The following is a 22502-nucleotide window of genomic DNA, read 5'->3' on the forward strand; positions in this document are numbered from 1 at the left end:
TTTTACTCTAACTTGGAGAAGGCCCAAACTACCTCTGCTTCTCTTCTAATTTCTTGGGCAGCACCTCCTTGCACAAAGGGGGGGGGGCTGCCTAGATGTGCAACCATTAAAGGATTGTTATTTAACAGAAAACATAGAAATGCAAATGGCTGGCAGCATCTTGTAGCTTTCAAAATACTGAACAGCTGGCTAAACTTTGGTCCTAGAAAAACAGTCCTCTGGGCTAGCAGAAAAAAAGGAAACCAGCCAAAATAACAAATTTCTAACCCTGACCATAGATCAGGTCGAATCTTCACACTGCCTGGTGTGAGGGTACACTTTCCTACCCAAAGCTACCACCTGGCTGAGCAACTCCAGGAAACGCACCCTAAACTCTTGTGGAAGCGGGCTTTACAAGTTCCACACGCTCCTGCCCCCTTCCTCAGGGTTGGTCACGATTTTCCTTACAGAGTGAGCGAGGGTTTGAATTAAGGTTGCCAGGTCTGTGTTGGAAAATACCTGGAGACTTTGGGGGTGGAGCCGGGAGGAGCCTCAGGATGGTCCAATGCCGCAGAGTCCACCCTTCAAAGCAGCCATTTCGTCCAGGGGAGCTGAACTCTGCTAGATGGAGATCAGTTGTAAAAGCGGGAGATCTCCAGGTCCCACCTGGAGGTTGGCCATCCTAGTTTTACTTCTGAGTCCTCCGATTCCCCTGGGAGCTTTAATCGGGAAGAGAACTGCATGGGCACTACAAACAGGGCCTGCGGGCCTCGCGCTTTGACAATGTTCACCTCGCCTGGCTGACATTAACCCTGAACTCCCAGAGTTAAGAACATAAGAGAAGCCATGTTAGATCAGGCCAATGGCCCATCCAGTCCAACATTCTGTGTCACACAGCAGCCAAATATATATGTATATATATACACACACACACATACACACACATATACACACTGTGGCTAATAGCCACTGATGGACCTCTGCTCCATATTTTTATCTAACCCCCTCTTGAAGGCGGCTATGCTTGTGGCCGCCACCACCTCCTGTGGCAGTGAATTCCACATGTTAATCACCCTTTGGGTGAAGTACTTCCTTTTATCCGTTTTAACCTGACTGCTCAGCAATTTCATCGAATGCCCACGAGTTTAGAGTGGTTGCACACACGTCTTCCCCTTCCCCCGCCCCCCCCCCCTCTCATTTTATTTTCACAATTTTGTTTAGTGGAGTAGGGTTAAAAAGAATGACTGAGCCAGCCAAGGCGGGATTCATGGTTGAGTGAGATTTGATCCAAAATTCCCCAGATCCTAATCCAGCATTTCCCACTACTGTGCTTCACTAGTATTTTTGCTTCTACTCAACGTTTCCTTCATATATTAAGAACTACGTCGGGAAGGGGCTTTGTAATTGCTTGCCCCTCAATTACCGTCCGTCTTCCCCGGGTACCTCCTTTTCCCACTCTGCTCTCCTGCCCTCTATTCAGAAGGCAGGAAGGATCGTCTCCGCTATAGCCATGATCTCCGCCCAAATCGTCACATGTCCCTTTGGGAGGTTGCTAGGCAACGAATAAACGCTGCTCCGATCGACAGAAGCTGCGGTCGGTAAGAGGAGTTGGGTAAGAACTGGGGGCGGGGGGGGGGGGCGGTAATTCTATTGCAGTGGATAGGGCACGGAAATGCATCCCTTCCTGCTCCATTTCGCCTCTTTGCGTTAAGGGGCGCGCTCGAGGCTATTGACGACGATCCCATTAACCCTCGCTACCACCCTCTTTCCCAGCGGGGTTTTCATTGCGAGCAAGAGAGGTGCGGAGGCTCAAATCTCTGCATCTGGCAATTTTAACCCCAGATGTCCGGAATGTTAATTGTGATTAATCAAGTGCAATAAAGGGCATTGACTCTGTACATGCTCAGAGGCACTCTGCTCTTTTCTCCTGCTTCTAGGCTGAGCTGTGGCACTGAAAGAAACAAGAGTCAACATTCAGCCCAGGTGTTCTTTTGCTCAGTTTTTGACTATTCCACGCATTCCTGCAGTACATCATAATCCTTATTATTTCTTCCTTCCAACTCTATTTAGCATTAATATTATCATTAATGGCTGCCATCTTATTATGTGTAACCCACCTGACCCTTCATTTTCAATTACTCATTATTCCTCCCCAACTCCCAAATTCTATTTGGCACTAGTATTGTCTACCCCACCTATCCTTTCATTGTTCTTAATCCTTATTATTCTTCACCTCTCAGCTCTCTTTGGCATTAGTATTAATTGCTGCCATTTTATTCTTTAGTAGATTTTTTTTTCCAGCTGATGTAAATCTGGGTGGATAGGTGTGATGGACAGGAGAAGGTTCTACCCTGTGCTTTTCCTGGGCAGAGCAGACCAATGAGATCCCTTCAGTAAATGGAACTCTGAAGTGAATGGGGGGAGGGACCCTGAGCAGGTCAACTTTCCACAGCCAACTGACAAAAAAAGAGCAGTTGCATTTTGGAGCCGGAAGGGAAAGGAGGGGTCCTTGACTGGGAAGAGCAAGTGAGTCTAGTAGGAACTGACTATAGTGACTGATTTTTAACAAGACTGGGTTTGAATGCTTTTCCCAGATAAAAACAGTGAAATTGTTTACGCTGTCTAGTTACTGTATTTACATTAAAAGCCACTGAAAAAATAAACTTTGTAACTTTTAAGTATAACATGTCTCCAAGCTCTGGTATTGTGTCAGCTGGCCAACTGGCCTGGGGAGGAATTACAAATCATGCTTACCACCCAAATAAATTTGTTCTGTTGTGCATGACTTTCTCGACTGAGGGGTTACATGATCAAGGTTACAAGATTATGCATAGGATAGAGAAGGTAGAGAAAGAAGTACTTTTCTCCCTTTCTCACAATATGAGAACTCATGGACATTCAATGAAATTGCTGAGCAGTCGGGTTAGAACTGATAAAAGGAAGTACTTCTTCACCCAAAGGGTGAATAACGCGTAGAATTCACTGCCACAGGAGGTGGTGGCGGCTACAAGCATAGACAGCTTCAAGAGGGGACTGGATAAGGATATGGTGCAAAGGTTTATCAATGGCTATTAGCCACAGCATATTGTTGGAACTCTCTGTCTGGGGCAGTGATGCTCTGTATTCTTGGTGCGGGGGGAGGGGGGGCAACAGTGGGAGGACTTCTAGTGTCCTGGCTCCACTGATGGACCTCCTGATGGCACCTGGGTTTTTTGGCCACTGTGTAACACAGAGTGTTGGATTGGATGATCCAACATGACTTCTCTTATGTTCTTATGTCATCCTCAACCCAGACTAGCCACTACACATTCTGTAAGACCCAGGGGAGTGGGGTTTGGATTTGTGGAGTGGAATGCTCTTTCTATTTCAGTATTAGTCTTATGTATGTGTCAAAGGCACACTACATAAAACAAATCTGCTTCACCTCACACACTTGAAGGGGCAGTGAGCCTAATGTTAACAATATAAAAGGAGGTTGTATGTGGTGAGGTGATGCACAACTTTCTAGTCTGAGGAACTTGTTCTTGGTAAAATGGTTTATAATGCAATAACAAGAGAAGGACCTGGCTTGGGGGTTGTGACAATACAGTTTATTAAAGGCTTATTAATAATTATAGTTAAATAGAACTTCTGTATCCAGAAGCAGTTTACCTCTAAATGCCAGGTGCTGGGCCATGCAACAGCTTTCATGCCCTACTTTTTCAGATATATGGCTGGCTGTTATTGGAAAATGGATTCTGTATCTTTGTTCCTGGCCTTTTCTATATGTCATTTTGAGCATAGTGAAGAAATACATGATTGTTTTAATGTACTGGCATAAATTGCATGTGGATTTCTGGCAACTGTTTCCATTAATCTCTCTAGCCAGTTTGGTGTAGTGGTTAAGTGTGCGGACTCTTATCTGGGAGAACCGGGTTTGAATCCCCACTTCTCCACTTGCACCTGCTAGCATGGCCTTGGGTCAGCCATAGCTCTGGCAGAGGTTGTCCTTGAAAGGGCAGCAGCTGTGAGAGCCCTCTCCAGCCCCACCCACCTCACAGGGTGTCTGTTGTGGGGGAGGAAGGTAAAGGAGATTGTGAGCCACTCTAAGACTCTTCGGAGTGGAGGGCAGGATATAAATCCAATATCTTCTTCATCTTCATCTCTAGTCTTCAAGTATTTTTCTTTGCCCTTTGTCTTATCTACCTGCATCTCCCTCAGGTTCCAATATAAGTGGCTTCCCTTTGATTTATGCATCTTGGGTCCCCTATTTGCTAGAACTCTTCTGTTCTACTGTTGAGAAACATTTTAGCCCCACAGCGTTCCTTAATTGTGCGATTTCCCACCCAAACTAACAGGAAAGGCAATGGCAAACCACCTCTATTCCTCTCTTGCCTTGAAAACCCCATGAGCAGTTGCCATGAATCAGTTGCAGCTTGATGATGCTTATTCACTTTATAAACATGGAATGGTCAAGAGTATATTGCATCACTCCTTAGCCATGTTGGCACAGACACTATCCAATTAGTGCCTGTGATACCCATGCAATCACTTTCCTCATGAGTTTAGTAAATTCCCAGGAAGTGGGGTGTGTGATCCAGTGGCAGATTATTGTAGTTTGAATGCTAAGAAAAATGTGATATCCCTATAACAGAAAAGCTGTCTAGTATGAAAATTTCTAGAGTGTTGTGATGGCAATTTTACTTTCATAGACTCTCTCAACGCACACCCATGTAAAGTTCACCAGTGTTTTCAGCACTGTAGTGATTACTCCTCACTATCTAGTCTTCAGTTAACAAGAATCTGCTGCTTCATTCTTTGTAAATGCTTAAGCCAGGCCTACTGCAAAGATGACGTATTGCCTCACCCAGTGTTGTTTTGTAGACTGCATAATGTACAGTAAAATAAAAGTTTAAAAGTGATATCAAAGGAACAATGTGGACTTTTTCTCTCCCCTGCATCTGTAGTGGCCACCATGGAGATTGTCTATGTTTACGTGAAGAAGCGCAGTGAGTACGGTCGACAATGCAACTTTTCCGACCGAGTGCCAGAAGTCAATGTTGATATTCTTCCAGATCCAGTACAAGCTATGAATTTTATAGAAAAAGACCCCATTGATACTGGAGTGCAATGTGCAAGTGACATGTCAGAGCATGAGGTAGAGTGCTCATCTTTCTACAGTATGTGAATTTTTTGCCTGCAACTACAATTCAATTTGCGGTATTTTATCCTCCAGGCTCAGAAGCCTCTCTCCAATTAAAGTAGAAATTTGAACAGAGAAAGAGCCGCTTAAGTTGGAGGAAGACTCCTTAGGCTGGAGGAAACCTTCCAACTTCTCTTAGTGGAGTGGCAGGATATGGTTCAGTGCAATCTTTTAATGGTGTTAAAATATAACCTTGAGCTAGAAACTCAAAAGCTATACACTAATAATTAATTTTTTATAATGAATAACAAAACCAGAAATGGCATTTTCATCGCAAGTTGTATCTTCCAACCCAAAACTCATAGCTAATAGTCACTTTTACACTTGTTTTTTCTTCTTCTAGTTTTGCATTTGGCTATTACAGGGACGAGGTAACCATGCTTCCAAAGTTTATTGTAATATCATAAGAGTTATCTATAAGGCTCCCATGCAGAACCAACCACCTGCAGTGGGAAGGAAGCAGCAAGAAAATTGCAGCAGTGGCTTTTCTCATTCATTGGTCATGTCATTGCTTGGAGATAGTTTTAACAGGGCTGAAATGATATCTCCAACGTATGGTGTCCTATGCCATATTAATTTCCCTATTGTTACTTCTGGTCAAAATGGAACTGCATGTTTCTGAAGCACTATGTAATCCTTCCAAACCTGCTATGATAGTATAATAAATGCCTATGCCACAAACAACACTTCCTGGTTCAAACCGCTTTCCACAGTCTCTTAAAATAAAATGTCTGTCCCCAGCCTCAAAGTAGCTATAATATCATCCAACACTACCAAATCAAGCATGCAAGCTGGCCTTCATGAAGAAAATAAAGCATTTTATTTTCAGAGCTACAGTAGAGTTAATGAAACCAGCTGCTGGGAGAAGGGTCATAGCTCCATAGCAGAACTTATGCTTGGGCACAGAAAGTCCCAGGTTCATTCCCTTCCATCTCCAGTTGAACAGACTTGGGTAGCAAGTTTGGGAGAGACCTCTACATGCCTGAAATCCTAGAGAGCTACTGGTAGTCTGAGTAGACACCATATACCAATGACCTGATTCAGTACAAGGCAGTTTTGTATGTTGCTATGCTACCATTGCAGGCTGATCTGAATACAGCAGTTCACTCTGAAGTATCTCCAATAAGTTCTGTGCATGAGAGGGCCCTGTAGAGACAGCAGGAGACTAGCTCTCATCTCAGAGTAGTCAGATTTACCACTGGATAATTATTTACATAGTTTGTATCTTAGTTAGTTCATGACTATGACTCACCATTCCTACACCACATGGTGTTTTTATGAGAGCCCTGTAATGTAGATGTGTCTGAGAATAGTGGCTGACCTGAGGTCACTTGGTAAGTGTCATGGAAGACTGAGGATGGTCCTGACTCTCCCTAGTCCTTGTTAGTCACTATACCATACTACCTTTATAGTCAACTGGGTTCACATTGAAGTTTCTCCATATGGCTCCATACATGGGAGGAATCTCCAAATGTGGAATATATGGATGTAGGCTGCAGTGGTTGGCATTATTAGCAAATCAAGTTGTTTTACATTAAGTCAGAGCATCCATCCATCCATTGTGCTGCCTGCTAGTTGGTTCACAGTCTTGTTCCTTTATCACTATTGACATACAAGGTCATTCAGTCAGTCAGAATTCTCTCTGTCTGGCACAGTAGTTAGAAAGAACATAGAACTGATTGCTTGTATGTACACTTGCATCAAGAATTAACAGTCCTTGTGCATATCACCAATGCATTGTTAAGAATGGTCACGTATAGCAGAACAATTAGGTCTCTAATAGTAAAGAAACTGAAGACAAGTTTTTGGTTTTCCACTGAATTAGGTTAACACAGAACGGTTTGAGATGGAAACTCGAGGCATTAACCATGTGGAAGGTGGCTGGCCTAAAGATGTCAACCCTCTGGAAATGGAACAAACAATTCGCTTCCGGAAAAAAGTTGAAAAGGATGAGAACTACATTAATATCATCACACAACTTGGCAGTGTAAGATTCTTTTGGACACCCTGTTTACACACGTTACAGCTTGACAGGGCTGCTGTGCAGCCTATTTTTTCCAGAATATCTCAAAAGACTGCTGTCTGATCATCAATTCATCAATTTCATTACTCATTTTATAGGTGATGGATCATTGCATCAAACAGAATAATGCCATCAATATCTATGAAGAGTACTTTGAGGAAGAGGAGCCAGCAGGAGTTACTGATGAGCCTCCATCGGCAAAAACTATCAATGTCTTCAGGTAACTCTTTAGCAACCAGAAGCTTCTATGCATTCAGGATTTGTTTCTAATCCATTCAGGTTGATTATCGGCTCTGGTATAACAGCTGCTTTTGTTGGCTACTCGCTACTGGATTTGTGATCAAAAGAGCCACAGATGGTGGAAATTATTATTAGAATTAGTAAACATTTAGAAGAATAAGCCCTACTGAGGAAGAATCCATATGGCTTCTGCAAAAGGATGTCCTTCCTCACCAATCTCTTGGAATTATTTACAAGCATGTAGATAAGCTGATCCAGATTTACTTATCACTAGACTTACAGAAGGCTCTTAACAAAAGTTAAGAGGTTAATAATGGAAAAAGAGGATGGGTTCTGTCATGATTTAGTAAAGGAGCGTTACTCATTGGCTCAGGAGCCACATGTTGCTCTTCAATATACTGCCTGAACACTTCACCAATGCAGCACCCACCCCATGGTTCAGGAAAGTGGGCAGGGACATTGGCTGGTGGGCTTATGGTAGTTCCCACCTTGAAATGACCATAACCAGAGGGACTGTAGGATGGGCAAGCTGCAAATCTTATGCCAAGGATGGCAGTAAAATGCCTGTCCTCTCCAGCAATCCCCTACTCTTCACTGCAATCTCTATGTTTTCATCCCAGCATTCAGAGAGCTGCCAGGAGGACAGCAATCTGGCTGCAAAGGAGACTATAACCACAACCACCACAGCAGCCACCTGGGAAAGGAGCAACCTAGCCACAGTGATCAGAGGGTGGTTTTATTCCCCTTTCCTCATGGGCAGCCTGCTGTACTTGACTGTCTCACTGACTCTCACCTGAGTTGCTAGAGAGAGAGCAAGAAGGTCTGGAGGGAAGAACATGCTTCCTAAGAAGAGAGGCTTCACAACATTGCTGTTGGCTCAGAGAAGGCTTCTGAGGGAGGTGCTAACCTGCAATGCTAGAGTTCAACTTGAAAAGAGTTTCTAACACAGAGAGCCATTTTTAAAAAACCAGCTAGTCTAATAAAGAGTTCTGGAAAACTTGGAAGCCTGTGCACTGTTTTGTGTCATAAGTCTGGTTTTCAAGCCCTTCCACTCTCTCCATAAAGACAAAGACTGGCTAAGGTTCAGTGGTAGTGGGGAGAGATCCCAACCATACTCAGACTATATACTCTGATAATTAAAAGGGTCTGCTTATTTGAACATATGAAGCTGCCTTCTACTGAATCAGACACTTGGTCCATCAAAGTCAGTATTGTCTTCTCAGACTGGCAGCGGCTCTCCAGGGTCTCAAGCTGAGGTTTTTCACACCTATTTGCCTGGACCCTTTTTTGGAGATGCCGGGGATTGAACCTGGGACCTTCTGCCTCCCAAGCAGTTGCTCTACCACTGAGCCACCGTCCCTACCACTGAGCCACCGTCCCTCCCTATTTGTTGTAGTGACATACAAAACATGCAGTGGTGATGAACCTATTTTGGTTGGTGGTAATTGCAAATGCAGCCCTCTTTAAGCTGCAGAGCAAGTACCGCAATAGCCAAGCGTCTCTAATAGAACCACTCCTATTCAGTTTTTTTAATCAGGTGGCTAAGTTTGCTGGTAGTACCCAGTTATTCAGGATGGTGTGAATGAAGTTGACTTGTGAAGAGACCCAAGAGAAACTCTCCAAATTGGCAGCAACCTTGCAAATGCGATTCAGTAAAAAATATGTGAATAGTGATACACACTGAAGCAAAAAAAAATCTTACTTTACACATATGCTAATAGAGCCTGAACTGATGGTGACTGACCAAGAGAGATCTCTTGGGATGGTGTTGGATAGCTTGGTGAATGACTCAAGGATGCAGCAGCAGAGAAAATTATTTTATACTAGGGATTATATCAAAAGGAAATAACAATAAAAGAGTATTGTAAAGCCCACATACATTCCTTTACTGGAGCCACATTTGGAATACTGCATACCATTCGGGTTGCCCCCCAGCAGCTATGATATTGTAAAGCTGAAAAAGCTGCAGAGAGTGGCAAACTGATCAGAGGACGTTTATTCCCTAAAAAGAAATTCTGAAGGGTTTTTTTTTTTGGGGGGGGGGAGTATTTATATATTCCGTAGCCCAAGCTAATCTGATCTTGTCAGATCTCAGAAACTGAGCAGGGTCAGTCCTGGTCAGTATTTGAAAGGGAAGCCACCAAGAAATACTAGGGTCACAATACAAAGGTAGGCAATGGCAAACCACCTCTGAAACGTCGCTTGCCTTGAAAACCCTAAGGTCACCATAAGTCGGCTGTGACTTGACAGTAAAAAAAAAAAAAAAGTACCCCACCTTTATCCCAACACAGCCGGGAGGACCCAAGACTAATAGAGTTCAGGACTTTTCAGTTTAGAGAAAAATAACTAATGATGGGGTGGGGCATCACTGACTATTAGCCGTAGCAGCTAAATGGAATTTCTTATTCAGAGACAGTGTGCCTTTGAATACCAGTTTATGGAAAGCAACAAGAGGGAGAGACTTTGGCCTCTAGGCCCTGTTTGTTGGTCTTTCAGAGGCATGTCATTTGTCCTGTGGTACTGAACTCAATGACCCATGGGTCTGCTCCCATTCAGCTTTTCTTATTTTCTAGCTGTCCTAAAAAAACCACCTGTATAGTCGGTGTTTGAAAAAGGGGAATGCCTCTTTTGTGCTAGTATTCATTATTCAGTATACTTGTAAATTACTTCCAGCTGCTGGTCATTGACAGTCCTTTAGAGCAAGCACTGAACATCATTCTGGCTGTTTTTGGGTTAATATACAATAAGGTCCTTTCAGTCACTTCCTTGCAAATGGCTCAGGGCTGAACAGCATGGCACACATGGATTGCGTATCTTGGTTGCTGCCTCCCAAATGCAAAGTAGCAGCATGTAGGGGGTGGGCAGGGATTTGCAATGTGGAAATGGGATGGATGGGCAAAATAGGGCACTTAACTCTTCCTCCAACAGCTATGTTCTCCATGCATCCAATTACCATAACTGTCTTTGCTACGCTTTGTGGGGAAAACTGGTGGAGAGTGTGGAAGAGAAAAGCAACAGGCACAGGAAAGCTATCACACTAAACCCCATTGCGCAAAGGCTGTAATTTTTTGGAGCACACATAAGTCCCAATACATGAGAGAAAACTCAGTTATGAAAAGACTATGATCATACGTAGTTGTCACTTTCTGGTTCTGTTTGGAAGCTGCTGTGTGCATGATAACACTATCACGCAGTTAGGGGGAATTGCTGCAGCCTCACATCTCTATGAAGTACACCTTATTTTCCTAACAGTGGTTTGAACTCAAATGACTGCATTCAGTTGGAAACAGGAACTGAATGCCAGTCAGACTGCAGTAAAACTTGGACCCCTGAGTGGTAATACCTCAGCATCGAAGTACTCTTTTGGTTTCCACTGGATAAACCCAGAGTGTTATACAAGACAAGGTATCAGCAGAAGAAAGTATCTAAGGAGAAGGGTCTTATAATTTCAAACCGGTGGTCAAGGATTATTAGATGAAAGAAATACTGGGAGGATATGCCTCGTGGTGCAGAGTGGTAAAGCTGCAGTACTGCAGTCCTAAAATCTACTCACGACCTGAGTTCAATCCGAAGCTAGGTTCAGGTAGCCAGCTCGAGGTTGACTCAGCCTTCCATCCTTCTGAGGTCGGTCAAATGAGTACCCAGCTTGCTGGGGGGAAAGTGTAGATGACTGGAGAAGGCAATGGCAAACTATCCCGTAAAAAAGTCTGCCACGAGTACATTGTGATGCTACATCACCCCAGAGTCGGAAACGACTGCTGCTTGCACAGGGGACTACCTTTACCTTTTTATCCTAACTAAGCCACAGTGACAACTTCTGCAATATAAGGTTTGCTGGTATTAGGATCAGTAAAACTTTGCTGCATACTGTTCTTCACTTTTTAAGGACCTGAAGGATTTGAGTAGCACAAATTTAAAAATTCTCAGATTTCACTGAATAGCCTATGAGATGCCATTGCCTTCTGCTTTGTTGTCCAAAAGAGACCCAAACTTAGTGAAGAGAACAGCCACACATCTTTCCTGGCATCCTGACAGAAGTCGGAGACTAGCAGTAGCTTATTCCAACCTAGAGTTCCAGCGGAGTTCGAAAGACATGAGCTATGACTCCTATATATGGGATCTAGGTAAGTGAGAGAACAGCAGAAACGAAACCTTCTGCATATTTGTCAATAGGGCTTGGGTGGGGACTGAAGTTGACTGTGCACTTTAATTGCTGCCATATCTGTCCTTCATGCTGTGGAGGAAGCAGAAATTTTCCCTGAACCTGATTTTGTGTGGCCCTAATAAAGCTTTTAAAATCTTAGCCCTACTGCTCATTCTGCCTCTTGTTCCTTTGTCCCTCTTCTCAATGTATCTGAGCTGCCAGGTGAATTTATCAGTCTCAGCTCAAACATGCTTAAGAGAGGGTGATGGCTGAGGCAGCTCTGTGTGTGTGGGGTGAGGGGAATATGGACTCTGGAGGGAACTGGATGTGGAGTCTGAATATGGAATCTAGAGGGGGGAAACAATGCATGTTGTTTCCTTCCTGTCATAATACATTTTCTTTCTTAGAAACCCCCAACAAACCAGAAATGGTTATCCGACCTTCCTCACCTCTGATCTGCTTGGAATACAACCCCAAAGACTCGCATATCCTGATTGGTGGCTGTTACAATGGACAGATTGGTAAGGGAAATAGATGCAAATACAGTTATTGAGGAGTGTGACTATATTATTCAGATCCTTGATTTCTTTGACTCTAGTAACTACAATCCGCACTCAACAAATCTTGGCTCCTAGAGTTCTGAGATGGAAATGAAGGAAGATGGCCTGTACAAAACATAGCATGAACTTTGAAATACATAACATACCATTTATTGAACTTATTTGTTTCAAAATGTTTATAGCTTTCAAATTGCACATGGGTTTTCTTAATGAGAAGATTATGGATATTCATATCTAAAATAACATAAATTGGAATCTGTGTTCTTCAATATCCAGGCTTAATGGATGGTTACTTAGTGTGAGAACAAAGGGAGTCCATGGATGAGGTTTTAGATGTTTTGGAAATACTTTTGCAAGCAAAATTAAATAATCAGTAAACTTGATACACTTCTGTTCCCATCTCTTTGGGCTGACTGAAGCCTCTGTAAGGCAGAAAACATGGAATGGTTTGCTGTAGTATATTCAAGAACACCAAGCCCTCAAAATAAAGAGAAGTATTGTAATAAGAATGAACAATGGAAAATTGTGTGGATGTGTTACGTTTGCATGGCCCGGAATTTACCTGGCTTGGTACAGAATTTAAACATGGTGGCAAGAAAACACATAACCATGACTTTGCTTTCCACATAGGGCTGGATCCCATAATAAAGCTCTGCTGACAGAAAGGATTCCTGTCCATGGAAGGGACTTTCTCCCCTACCTATTGCAGCTCAAAGTGATCTCTGAACTGTTGTTCCTTGGAGTTGGGGGCGGGACCCCAGGAGCAATGTGAGGGGGGAATCAATTTCTATTTGTAGAAATTTACTACAGAATCCAAGTCATTATCTTATTCATGTACTTGAAGCCAAATGCTTAGAATCAGGAAGCAGAAACAGAAATAACAACAAAAAAGATGAGTTGTTGATTTTAAAAAGTAAATACAGTGTTAAGGAAAAGAAGATTAAAATCAGATTTTCCTGTATATCCCCCTGAAGCAGGGCTTTTTTTGAGCAGGAATGCACAGGAACACAGTTCCGACTGGCTTGGTGTCAGGGGGTGTGGCCTAAGATGCAAATGAATTCCTGCTGGGCCTTTTCTACAAAAAGCCCTATGTGAAACAGTAGTGACATCAGGGGGTGTGGCCTAATATGCAAATGAGTTCCTGTTGGGCTTTTTCTACCATAAAAGCCCTGCCCTGAAGTATTTATCCAGAGCAGTTGATTCTTATTAAAAAGTTCTATTAAAAGCAAGAAAACCTCACAATCCCTTCTGGGTTGTTGGTGACACTAGCATCAACAGTATTCCTGTCAGCTGTGCAGAGCTTCTTCTTGCTGATCGATTCATGTCCCATAGTACCTTAGAGACCAACAAGATTTTCAGGGTATAAGCTTTTGCGAGTCAGATCTCCCTTTGTCTGGTATGAGTTGGAATACAGATCTCTGAGTCCTTATATCCTGGTCAGAAGATGGGAGGGGTGTTGCAAAGAAGGAAGTAGATGTGCAGATGTACAATATGAGCTGTAATCAGCTTGATTAGAGCAGAGGGGAAATGACTGGTTGACAGAGAATTAGCATTTGCAGTGATATAAGAATCCTGTGCCTCTATTCAGCCCTGGGGAGGATCTATTGTTCTGAATTTGTGAACGAACTCAAGTTCAGTAATCTCACATTGTAATCACCCCCTGGAGCTTCTCTGTTTGAGGACTGCCATTCTTAGGTCAGCAATGGAATGACCTGAAAGATTAAAATGTTGTTGCATGTGTTTTTGAATGCTGTAGTTTTTAATGTTGGATTCATGTCCATTTATTCTTTGGCATTGGGACTGACCTCTTTGTCTGATGTAGAGAATGGAAGGGCATTGCTGACATTTGATGGCATATATAATGCTGGAAAATGAACGGGTGAATGAACCTGAGGTGGTATGGCTGGTGGTGTTACATTCAGTGATTGTGTTGTCAGTTCCCATAAACAGAGTTGGCATCTTGGTTTGTTGCAGGTCGTGGTCTCAGATTCAGTGCCCATGTTAGGAAGTGCATTATTGTGGGTGAGAAGTTGTTTAAAGTCAGGAGGCTATTTGTTGGCAAGAAAAGGTTTGCCTCCTATCCCACAGGCACTGTGCACTGGTCTCTAAGGTACTACTGGACTCGAATCTAGCGGTTCTACTGCAGACCAACATGGCTACCCTCTGAGACTGTCTCCTTGCTGGAAAGTTTGTGATGAATTTTGTCTTCATCCAAAGGTGCACTCAGACTGTTATTTGTCTTTATGCATTCTCTTGTGAGGGCAACAACAGAGAAGCACACGTGAATGCAATATATAACCATCTCCCACTGCCATTTTGAATTTCGGAAAGAGTTTTGCAGCTGCAGTATTCTCTGTCTTTTCCTTACTAATGTGTAGAAGAGACATGAGCATGATGAACATGATTCCCTTGAGGGGAAAACTGTTTCAGGTGTGATCTTTGCACTGGGGCACACAGTCTGCATTTACAGCAAGAAATTTGCAGCAAGAATTTTGCTTCCCATTGTGACTAATAGCCACTGATGGACCTCTGCTCCATATTTTTATCTAACCCCCTCTTGAAGCTGGCTATGCTTGTAGCCATCACCACCTCCTGTGGCAGTGAATTCCACATGTTAATCACCCTTTGGGTGAAGAAGTACCTCCTTTTATCTGTTCTAACCCGACTGCTCAGCAATTTCATTGAATGCCCACGAGTTCTTGTATTGTGAGAAAGGGAGAAAAGTACTTATTTTTCCATCCCATGCATAATCTTGTAAACCTCTATCATGTCTCCCTGCAGTCGGCGATTCTCCAAGCTAAAGAGCCCCAAGCGTTTTAACCTTTCTTCAAAGGGAAAGTGTTCCAAACATTTAATCATTCTAGTTGCCTTTTTCTGCATTTTTTCCAATGCTATAATATCCTTTTTGAGGTGTGGTGACCAGAATTGCACACAGTATTCCAAATGAGACCGCACCATCAATTTATACAGGGGCATTATGATACTGGCTGATTTGTTTTCAATTCCCTTCCTAATAATTCCCAGCATGGCGTTGGCCTTTTTTATTGCAATCATACACTGTCTTGACATTTTCAGTGAGTTATCTACCATGGCTCCAAGATCTTTCTCTTGGTCAGTCTCTGCCAGTTCACACCCCATCAACTTGTATTTGTAGCTGGGATTCTTGGCCCCAATGTGCTTTACTTTGCACTTGGCCACATTGAACCTCATCTGCCACGTTGACGCCCACTCACCCAGCCTCAACAGATCCCTTTGGAGTTCCTCACAATCCTCTCTGGTTCTCACCACCCTGAACAATTTAGTGTCATCTGCAAACTTGGCCACTTCACTGCTTACTCTCAACTCCAAATCATTTATGAACAAGTTAAAGAGCATGGGACCCAGTTCTGAGCCCTGCAGCACTCCACTGCTTACCGTCCTCCACTGTGGAGACTGCTCATTTATACTCTCTGCTTCCAATTAATTAGCCATTTTTTGATCCACAAGAGGACCTGTCCTTTTACTCCATGACTCTCGAGCTTACTAAGGAGCCTTTGATGAGGAACTTTATCAAAAGCTTTCTGGAAGTCAAGGTAAACAACATCTATTGGACCCCCTTTGTCCGCATGTTTGTTCACCCCCTCAAAGAACTGTAACAGGTTAGTGAGATCTTCCCTTACAGAACCTATGCTGAGTATTCCTCAATAACTCGTGTTCATCAATGTGCCTACTCATTCTGTCCTTGATAATGGTTTCTACCAACTTTCCCGGTATTGAAGTCAGACTGACTGGCCTGTAGTTTCCCGGATCTCCTCTGGAACTCTTTTTAAAGATGGGGGTGACATTTGCTACCTTCCAGTCCTCAGGAACAGAGGCAGATTTCAATGAAAGATTACATATTTTTGTCAGAAGATCCACAAGTTCAACTTTGAGTTCTTTCAGAACTCTTGGATGTATGCCATCCGGACCTGGTGACTTATTAGTTTTTAATTCATCTATCAGTTGTAGGACCTTCTCTCTTGTCACCTTAATCTGACTCAGGTCTTTCAACACCCCTTCCAAAATAAGTGGTTCTGGAGCAGGCAAACACTTCTCATCTTCTCATCTTTTGGAGGCAAAAAATGCATTCAGCTTCTCAGCCATTTCCCTAACCTACTTCAGTAATCCTTTGACCCTTGGTCATCCAAGGGCCCCACTGCCTCCCTGGCTGGTTTTATGACAACAACCCTCTGTTTGTCCACAGTAGACAAGAACACAGGTTGTTCTACCTCCCCTCACATGCAGAATGTGACTGATGTCTTCTTGGTTTTGGAAGCCTTCCATTTGCCAAATAAATGGTATGCACCTTTGCTATATAAATACATTATACAGATGCTTGGGCAAATTTCTTTCCTGTTCACAAACTGGAACTCTAAATCTCCATTTAATCCCAGCATCGGCTCCTAGTTTATAGGAAGAAAACAGACTCCAGTTTGTCTAGGCACCTGTAGTCTCATCACAGTGAACGGGAGTTTTGATTTAGGAGTTCTGAAACTAGGAACAGACCTTCAATGGCATTCCCTAAACCAAACGGGAAGCAGGAGAAAGCATGCAATCATGAAAACAAATTGTTGTGATGTCTGAATGCCAAAGGGACAAGACACTTTACAACAATACAGAATTACTGCAAAGGAAACAACAAAGCTCTGACTGCACATGCATCCTTATCTTAGACAGGTTCTGATGCTGTTGTAAACAGAAAATAGGATAAAATGGCCCTGAGCTCTCTTACTGATCATTCCTCATGCTCCACTTCGTCCCATAAGTATTCCTGAGGGATCCTGCTCCCCACAGGAATCAGTTTTGCCAATTTGTGCTGATATTCAACCCTGCCTGTAAAGTCACACCTTGTCTTTTGTCTGGCCACATGGCTTTATGGTAGCACAGAGTGAATGAACAGGTAACATTTGGAATAAGACTGTTCTTGAGGATTCTCTTCAGAGTGGGACTCATATGATACAGAGCTGCTATTCTGAAGTGTTCTCCAGGAGCAACATGGCCCCTGTTCTTCATAATTGCCCCATTTGATTAACAAGAAAGATTTTACTTTACTTTGTTAAGCATTCCACAAAGCCCCACTTTGCCAAGTGCATTTATGATCCTTGTACTCTTTCAATCACATGTACCCTTTGATTTAATTTTATTCCCTTTAGGTTTTGGTTGCCATTTTCAGCCCCAATCAGATGTGACGGGGTATATGTTACAGGGACTTTATAAGGCGCTCCTTAAATGATTGAAGAGAGAGTTGATTTCACTTTATCCTTCACAGGACTCCCCAGGCATGCAACAATGGTCGAGTGAAATGCATTCTGTCACTTCCACTTGCTTAATTATAACTGAGCCATAGACAGCAAAAGCCTGCTGTGTCTGCAGAGATCCTGACCAGCTGCCTGTTTTGAAAAAAGGGGGGAGGGGATTTCTTTAAAGATCAGTATCCCGAGGGGACAGAATTTAAAGCAGAATTCAGTTCCACAGCAGCGGTTCAGATTAATTGCCATACAAGAAGGGGAAAGGGTGTTTAATCATTCTAAGCCCCCCCTCCCCAATTTTGCTAATTGAACCTTTCCCTGCAAAAAAAGAGCAGTTATTAGCCCTGTGAAGAAAAAAGCTAGATGCCTGTCTTTTGTCTCTGTTGTTTCTTCAAAGGGCCATAACAGTGCTAGGAGAACATATTTGATTTGTGAAACACCCCTCCCCCAACATCACAGCCCAATTGTATTGGAGTCATGCATGGTTGTAATTGAACTGGAAAGACTCTGGAATTATCTGATCATCTTTTGATCCCTATTTTTCTTTATTTGTGTGTTTCATTCATCATCCACTGAGTTTCAGGGTGGATTACAAAGTTAAAAAAAACAGTTATGTATTGCATAACACATACAATGAACAATGCAATAAAGATGGGTTGTGCACTTAGAGAATAATGAAAGAAGACACTATAATGCATCCCAATAAACTATGCAGTATGAAGGAGAAGGAAAATAAACTGTTTAAAATGTTCACATGCAATTAAAATTAGAAAACTATTATCTTAAGACATAGTGTCAGTAAATATAACTTCTTGATATCTTAAGAAGTGTGCATACACATGAAAGTTTGTACCTAGAATAAAACTTTGTTGGTCCAAAAGGTGCCACTGGATTCAGACTTTGGGTTTTTTGATCATAGATAGCTTTTGATGTTAGTTTGGTTGTTTTAATGCCCCTCAATCACACAGCCAATAGACCAATGGTGTTAATATTACCCACAGAGGGAAATGTTAACTGGCTCTGACTGTGAAAACTGTGCCTCTAGCCCAGGGGTCCTCAACCCCCGGGCCGCGGACTGGTACCAGGCTGTTGCCTGCCTTTAACCAACTGCCCAGCCTTGCTGCTCCCCACCCCCCACCCTCATGGCCCCGTGCAGCCTCACTGTCCCCCACCCACAGCGCCTTCTCCTCCCTCCGTTTTTACACTATTAAGGCTGGGGAAGGGACTGTGAAGCACCTTCCGGGCTCCATAAAGGCCAACACCCCCCCCCCCGCTGATTACCTGATTGGCCGGGAAACTGCGCAAAACCACGACAGCAGCAGCCAGTGGCCACTGAAAAAGCCACAAAGCCCTTGCCTCCTTCCCACTTCCCCCGTGCCTCCTCCTCCCTCTGTTTACTTCATGGCCCCTTCCCCAGCCTTAATAGTGTAAAAATGGAGGAGGAGGTGCTGGATGGGGGGGGGGGGGCGGGGAAGTGGGAAGGAGGCAAGGACCATGTGACTTTTTCAGCTGCCACTGACTGCTGCCGCCGCGGTTTCGCACAGTTTCCCAGCCTATCAGGTAATCGGCATGGGGAGGGGGGGGGAGGTCAGCCTTTACGGAGCCCGAAAGGTGCTTCACGGTCCCTTCCCCAGCCTTAATAGTGTAAAAATGGAGGGAGGAGGAAGTGTGGAGGGGGGCGAGGTGTTGCAGCGCCCCAGGGGGGTGAGACCAAATTCAGTGCCCCCACCCTGCCAGCCCTGGGGCTGCAGTGGGTCACCAGGCCCTGGAGCCAAAAAGGTTGGGGACCACTGCTCTAGCCAATGCAGAGAATGCAAGAAAAGGCACAAAGTATTTCCTGGGAATCAGGAGTGACCAGCAGGGCTGTAGTCAGGATTTTTCAGTCAAGGGGAGGGAGGGTGGCTCAGTGGTAGAGCATCTGCTTGGGAAGCAGAAGGTCCCAGGTTCAATCCCTGGCATCTCCAAAAAAGGGTCCAGGCAAATAGGTGTGAAAAACCTCAGCTTGAGACCTTGGAGAGCCGCTGCCAGTCTGAGAAGACAATACTGACTTTGATGGAACAAAGGTCTGATTCAGTATAAGGCAGCTTCATATGTTCATGTTCAAGGGGCACTGGGTCAGGAGCTGACAAAATTAAAATTAAAGGAGGATAAGCTGCGAGGTCAGGGGGTAGGGCAAGGTGTTGGCAGGCAGGCAGGGGCAGGGTGCAGTGTGAAAAACAAAAAAAAATAAGTCCCTCCAAGAATGAGCACCCACCGTGGTTCCCAGCACCTCTTGTGAAGGCTGTCCAGGAGAGCCAGGTAGCCGCTTGGTTTCCTCACTCCCAAGTTCTGGTGTTCCTTTGCTGGGCAGCTCAGCACATCGAGGGGTTGGTGTGGCATTGCCAAGAGGCGAAATGCCATGGTAAGGTAAGGCAACACACGAATGGTGTGGTTGCAGCGGGCTGCTGAGGGGCCGACCGACAGACGTGGTAAGGCAAGGAGGTGCACAGATAATGTGGCTGCAGTGGGCTGCTGATGGAAGGCAGTTGGGCTGGGATGGTAGCAGATGAGAGTGAGGAGGAGGAGGCACTGCCCTTGCTGCATGAAGACTTCTTGCAGGACATGCCGGCTCATGGCTGCTGCAGCAAGCAGCAAAGGGATTTTTCAATAGGCAGGTGAGCATGGGAATGGAGGCACAAAAAATAAAAATGGGAAGTTGAGTGGTCTGGACTGGATGGGAAGTTGGGGTGGCTTGGCAGTAAGTCAGGGGGCAGGACCCCAGGGGCCCCCATCGTAGGTATGGGCCTGGTGACCAGTATGAGGTCATTTATACTACTGAGTCTTAAAGCTTTTCCATTTTCTATGTTTGAAAATCAGATGTACAAATGTATATTTGTACATAAATGAAAATCAAGTGTACATTGACTGGAACGTATACATTGCTTAATTCTGTATGTATGCCCCATTTATTAGATGCAGAAGATTTCCATTCGGACTAAAATATGTTCACAGGCTAGCATTGCTTTTGAAAGGACCCCCATAAAAACTGGAATGTTGAGGTAGAGTAAAGAACTAAGACAAACTTTTTGGAATGATTATCCTGTGTCTTCATAACCCAGAAACTTCGCATATATTAAATAATATATGCTAGGATCTCTAGTACCACAATAACCAAAATGAAATCAACTTCCCTTAACCATGTTTTTTAAATACAGACAAAAGAGACAATCACTGGAATCTCTAATATGGAACAACTTACACTGAGTGTTGGTGAAAGTGGCTGTGATCATCCCATACGAATCCCATGACTGAAAGGAAGAGGGAAAAGAGGAAAGTGTCAGATTTCTTTCTTGACTTTCTTTCATTGTCCTTCAGCTTACTGGGACACCCGAAAAGGATCTCTGCCTGTGGAGCTGACCATGGTTGAACTTGGCCACCGGGATCCTGTCTACAATGTGATCTGGCTGCAGTCAAAGACTGGAACTGATTGTTTCTCTGGCTCCACTGATGGGCAGGTAAGAAGCAGAACACTTTGTAACAACAAACCATAGTATAATTGGTGCTTTTTGTTTAGGAAGGGCAACTGAGCACTTTGTTTGACTCCTCCCTTGTCTGTGTTGAGGAGACATAAAGTCTCTTCTATTTTGTCTAAACTGGGCTGTGTCCGAGTAGCCTTTGTGACTGGCATTCTGTAGCTGGGTTTATTGACTGGATTCACTTAATTTTTGAAAATTCTGGCATTCGATTTTGTTCCCTGGTTTTATTGTATGTGTTCATTTCATTCCATATGTTATCTACTAAATTTTTATATTTCCCTTCCTTCAAAGAGCTGAGAGTGCCATACCTGATTTTTCCTTCCATTGTTTTATCCTCACAATTTGTGAGGTAAGTTGGGCTGATGGAGAGTGACTGGGCCAAGACCACTAAGCTTCATGGTGATGTAAGGATTTGAACCTAGTCATACCCACTAACCACCTCACTACGCTGGCTCTAAATGCTGTAAGCGGCTAGGAGAACCCAGCTGTTAAGTCATGGTATACAATTGTGGTCCTAAAGTAATAAAACAAGTTATGTCCTTGTTACTGTTGCTGTACCCTTTGTTCAAATCAGAGGCTGCAGTTATCAACTGAGCAGAATAGGAACTGCATGCAGGGTAGTGAATATAGCTGATGACATGTACAGATCATCTGACCTCCCGGAACTACCTGTTTTCCTTCTCAACTCTACAGCCATTAAGGCCTTGCAAATGCTTTTTCAGCCATGGAACCGAATAAACCAAGCTCAATAAATAGTGTGAACTGGGAAAGATGTATCAGAATTCTGAGCTAGCTTGGAAGTGTAGAATGGACTGATAAATGCAGGAGAGTTCTGTATGGCACAATCTAATGAAGAAACGACATAAAAGTGAAATATTGGCTGAGAGAAAGAGGGGATGGCCTTGGTTTCTGCATTCATTTTCAAACTGGGGACCATGTGTGATGTTGTCAGGGAATTTGGGTCAGTGACAATTTTTATCAGATTGGCTGATGACACTGGGCATCTCTTGTACTCCTCTTCTTATATACAGAGTACAACTTGCTTTCTTGAGCCAAGCCCCTTGGATCTCTCTTTTTTACTGTTTTAAGGTTTGGACTAATCTAATAAAAATGCTTGAGAACAGCAGATCCTGCCTCAGTCCAGAGAATTCAAATTAAATGACTAACATATCATTTTCACCCCTACAGTTCAATGACTGAGAGAAGCAGAAGGCAAGGAACTAGGATAGAGACTAAAGAAGTGAGTAGAGAAGAAAGACAATTCAGGGAGGTCAGGAGATGGGAACAGTCAGCTATAGCATGCCTGTTTCAGGCACAATGCCTAATTAATGCAACTAAGCTTATTTCTTCTTCTTCTGAAAACACTAGTTGGAAAGCCAATGTGTATTATTCAAGACTGAAAAACCAGAATGAGTGCAAAGGGCTTCAGCACCATGCTGCAACTGTTAAGGCTGCTGATCAGGAATTAGGTCTTTGCACTCCCTGATGCTTCAAAGTAGTAGCAGGCAGCTCAGATGCGATGTCATCATGATTTTTTCCTGAATACAGACCACCTGAGCCATCATAATGTGGTCCAGGAAAGGTGAACACCA

The 22502-nt window shown here is 43.6% G+C and overlaps 1 protein-coding gene across 3 annotated transcripts in view; it reads left to right on the forward strand.

Moving 5' to 3' along the window:
- The first annotated feature begins 1438 nt into the window (after window positions 1-1438).
- The window catches only part of DNAI2 (dynein axonemal intermediate chain 2), a 53063-nt gene continuing 31999 nt past the window's right edge, over window positions 1439-22502 (forward strand). Inside the window, exons 1-7 of one of the 3 annotated variants that reach the window (XM_060253030.1) lie at window positions 1439-1591; window positions 4926-5116; window positions 6987-7148; window positions 7283-7404; window positions 11406-11548; window positions 11976-12089; window positions 20750-20889. In XM_060253030.1, the coding sequence (XP_060109013.1) occupies window positions 4934-5116; window positions 6987-7148; window positions 7283-7404; window positions 11406-11548; window positions 11976-12089; window positions 20750-20889 (864 nt within the window). In that variant the 5' untranslated portion in view covers window positions 1439-1591; window positions 4926-4933. Of the gene's footprint in view, window positions 1592-1887; window positions 1963-2415; window positions 2506-4925; window positions 5117-6986; window positions 7149-7282; window positions 7405-11405; window positions 11549-11975; window positions 12090-20749; window positions 20890-22502 lie in introns of those variants that run through there. The other 2 variants (XM_060253028.1, XM_060253027.1) reach the window with 2 other exon arrangements.

The sequence above is a fragment of the Heteronotia binoei genome, chromosome 13 (assembly GCF_032191835.1).
Source record: "Heteronotia binoei isolate CCM8104 ecotype False Entrance Well chromosome 13, APGP_CSIRO_Hbin_v1, whole genome shotgun sequence".
In the NCBI taxonomy this organism is placed as follows: Eukaryota; Metazoa; Chordata; class Lepidosauria; order Squamata; family Gekkonidae; genus Heteronotia; species Heteronotia binoei.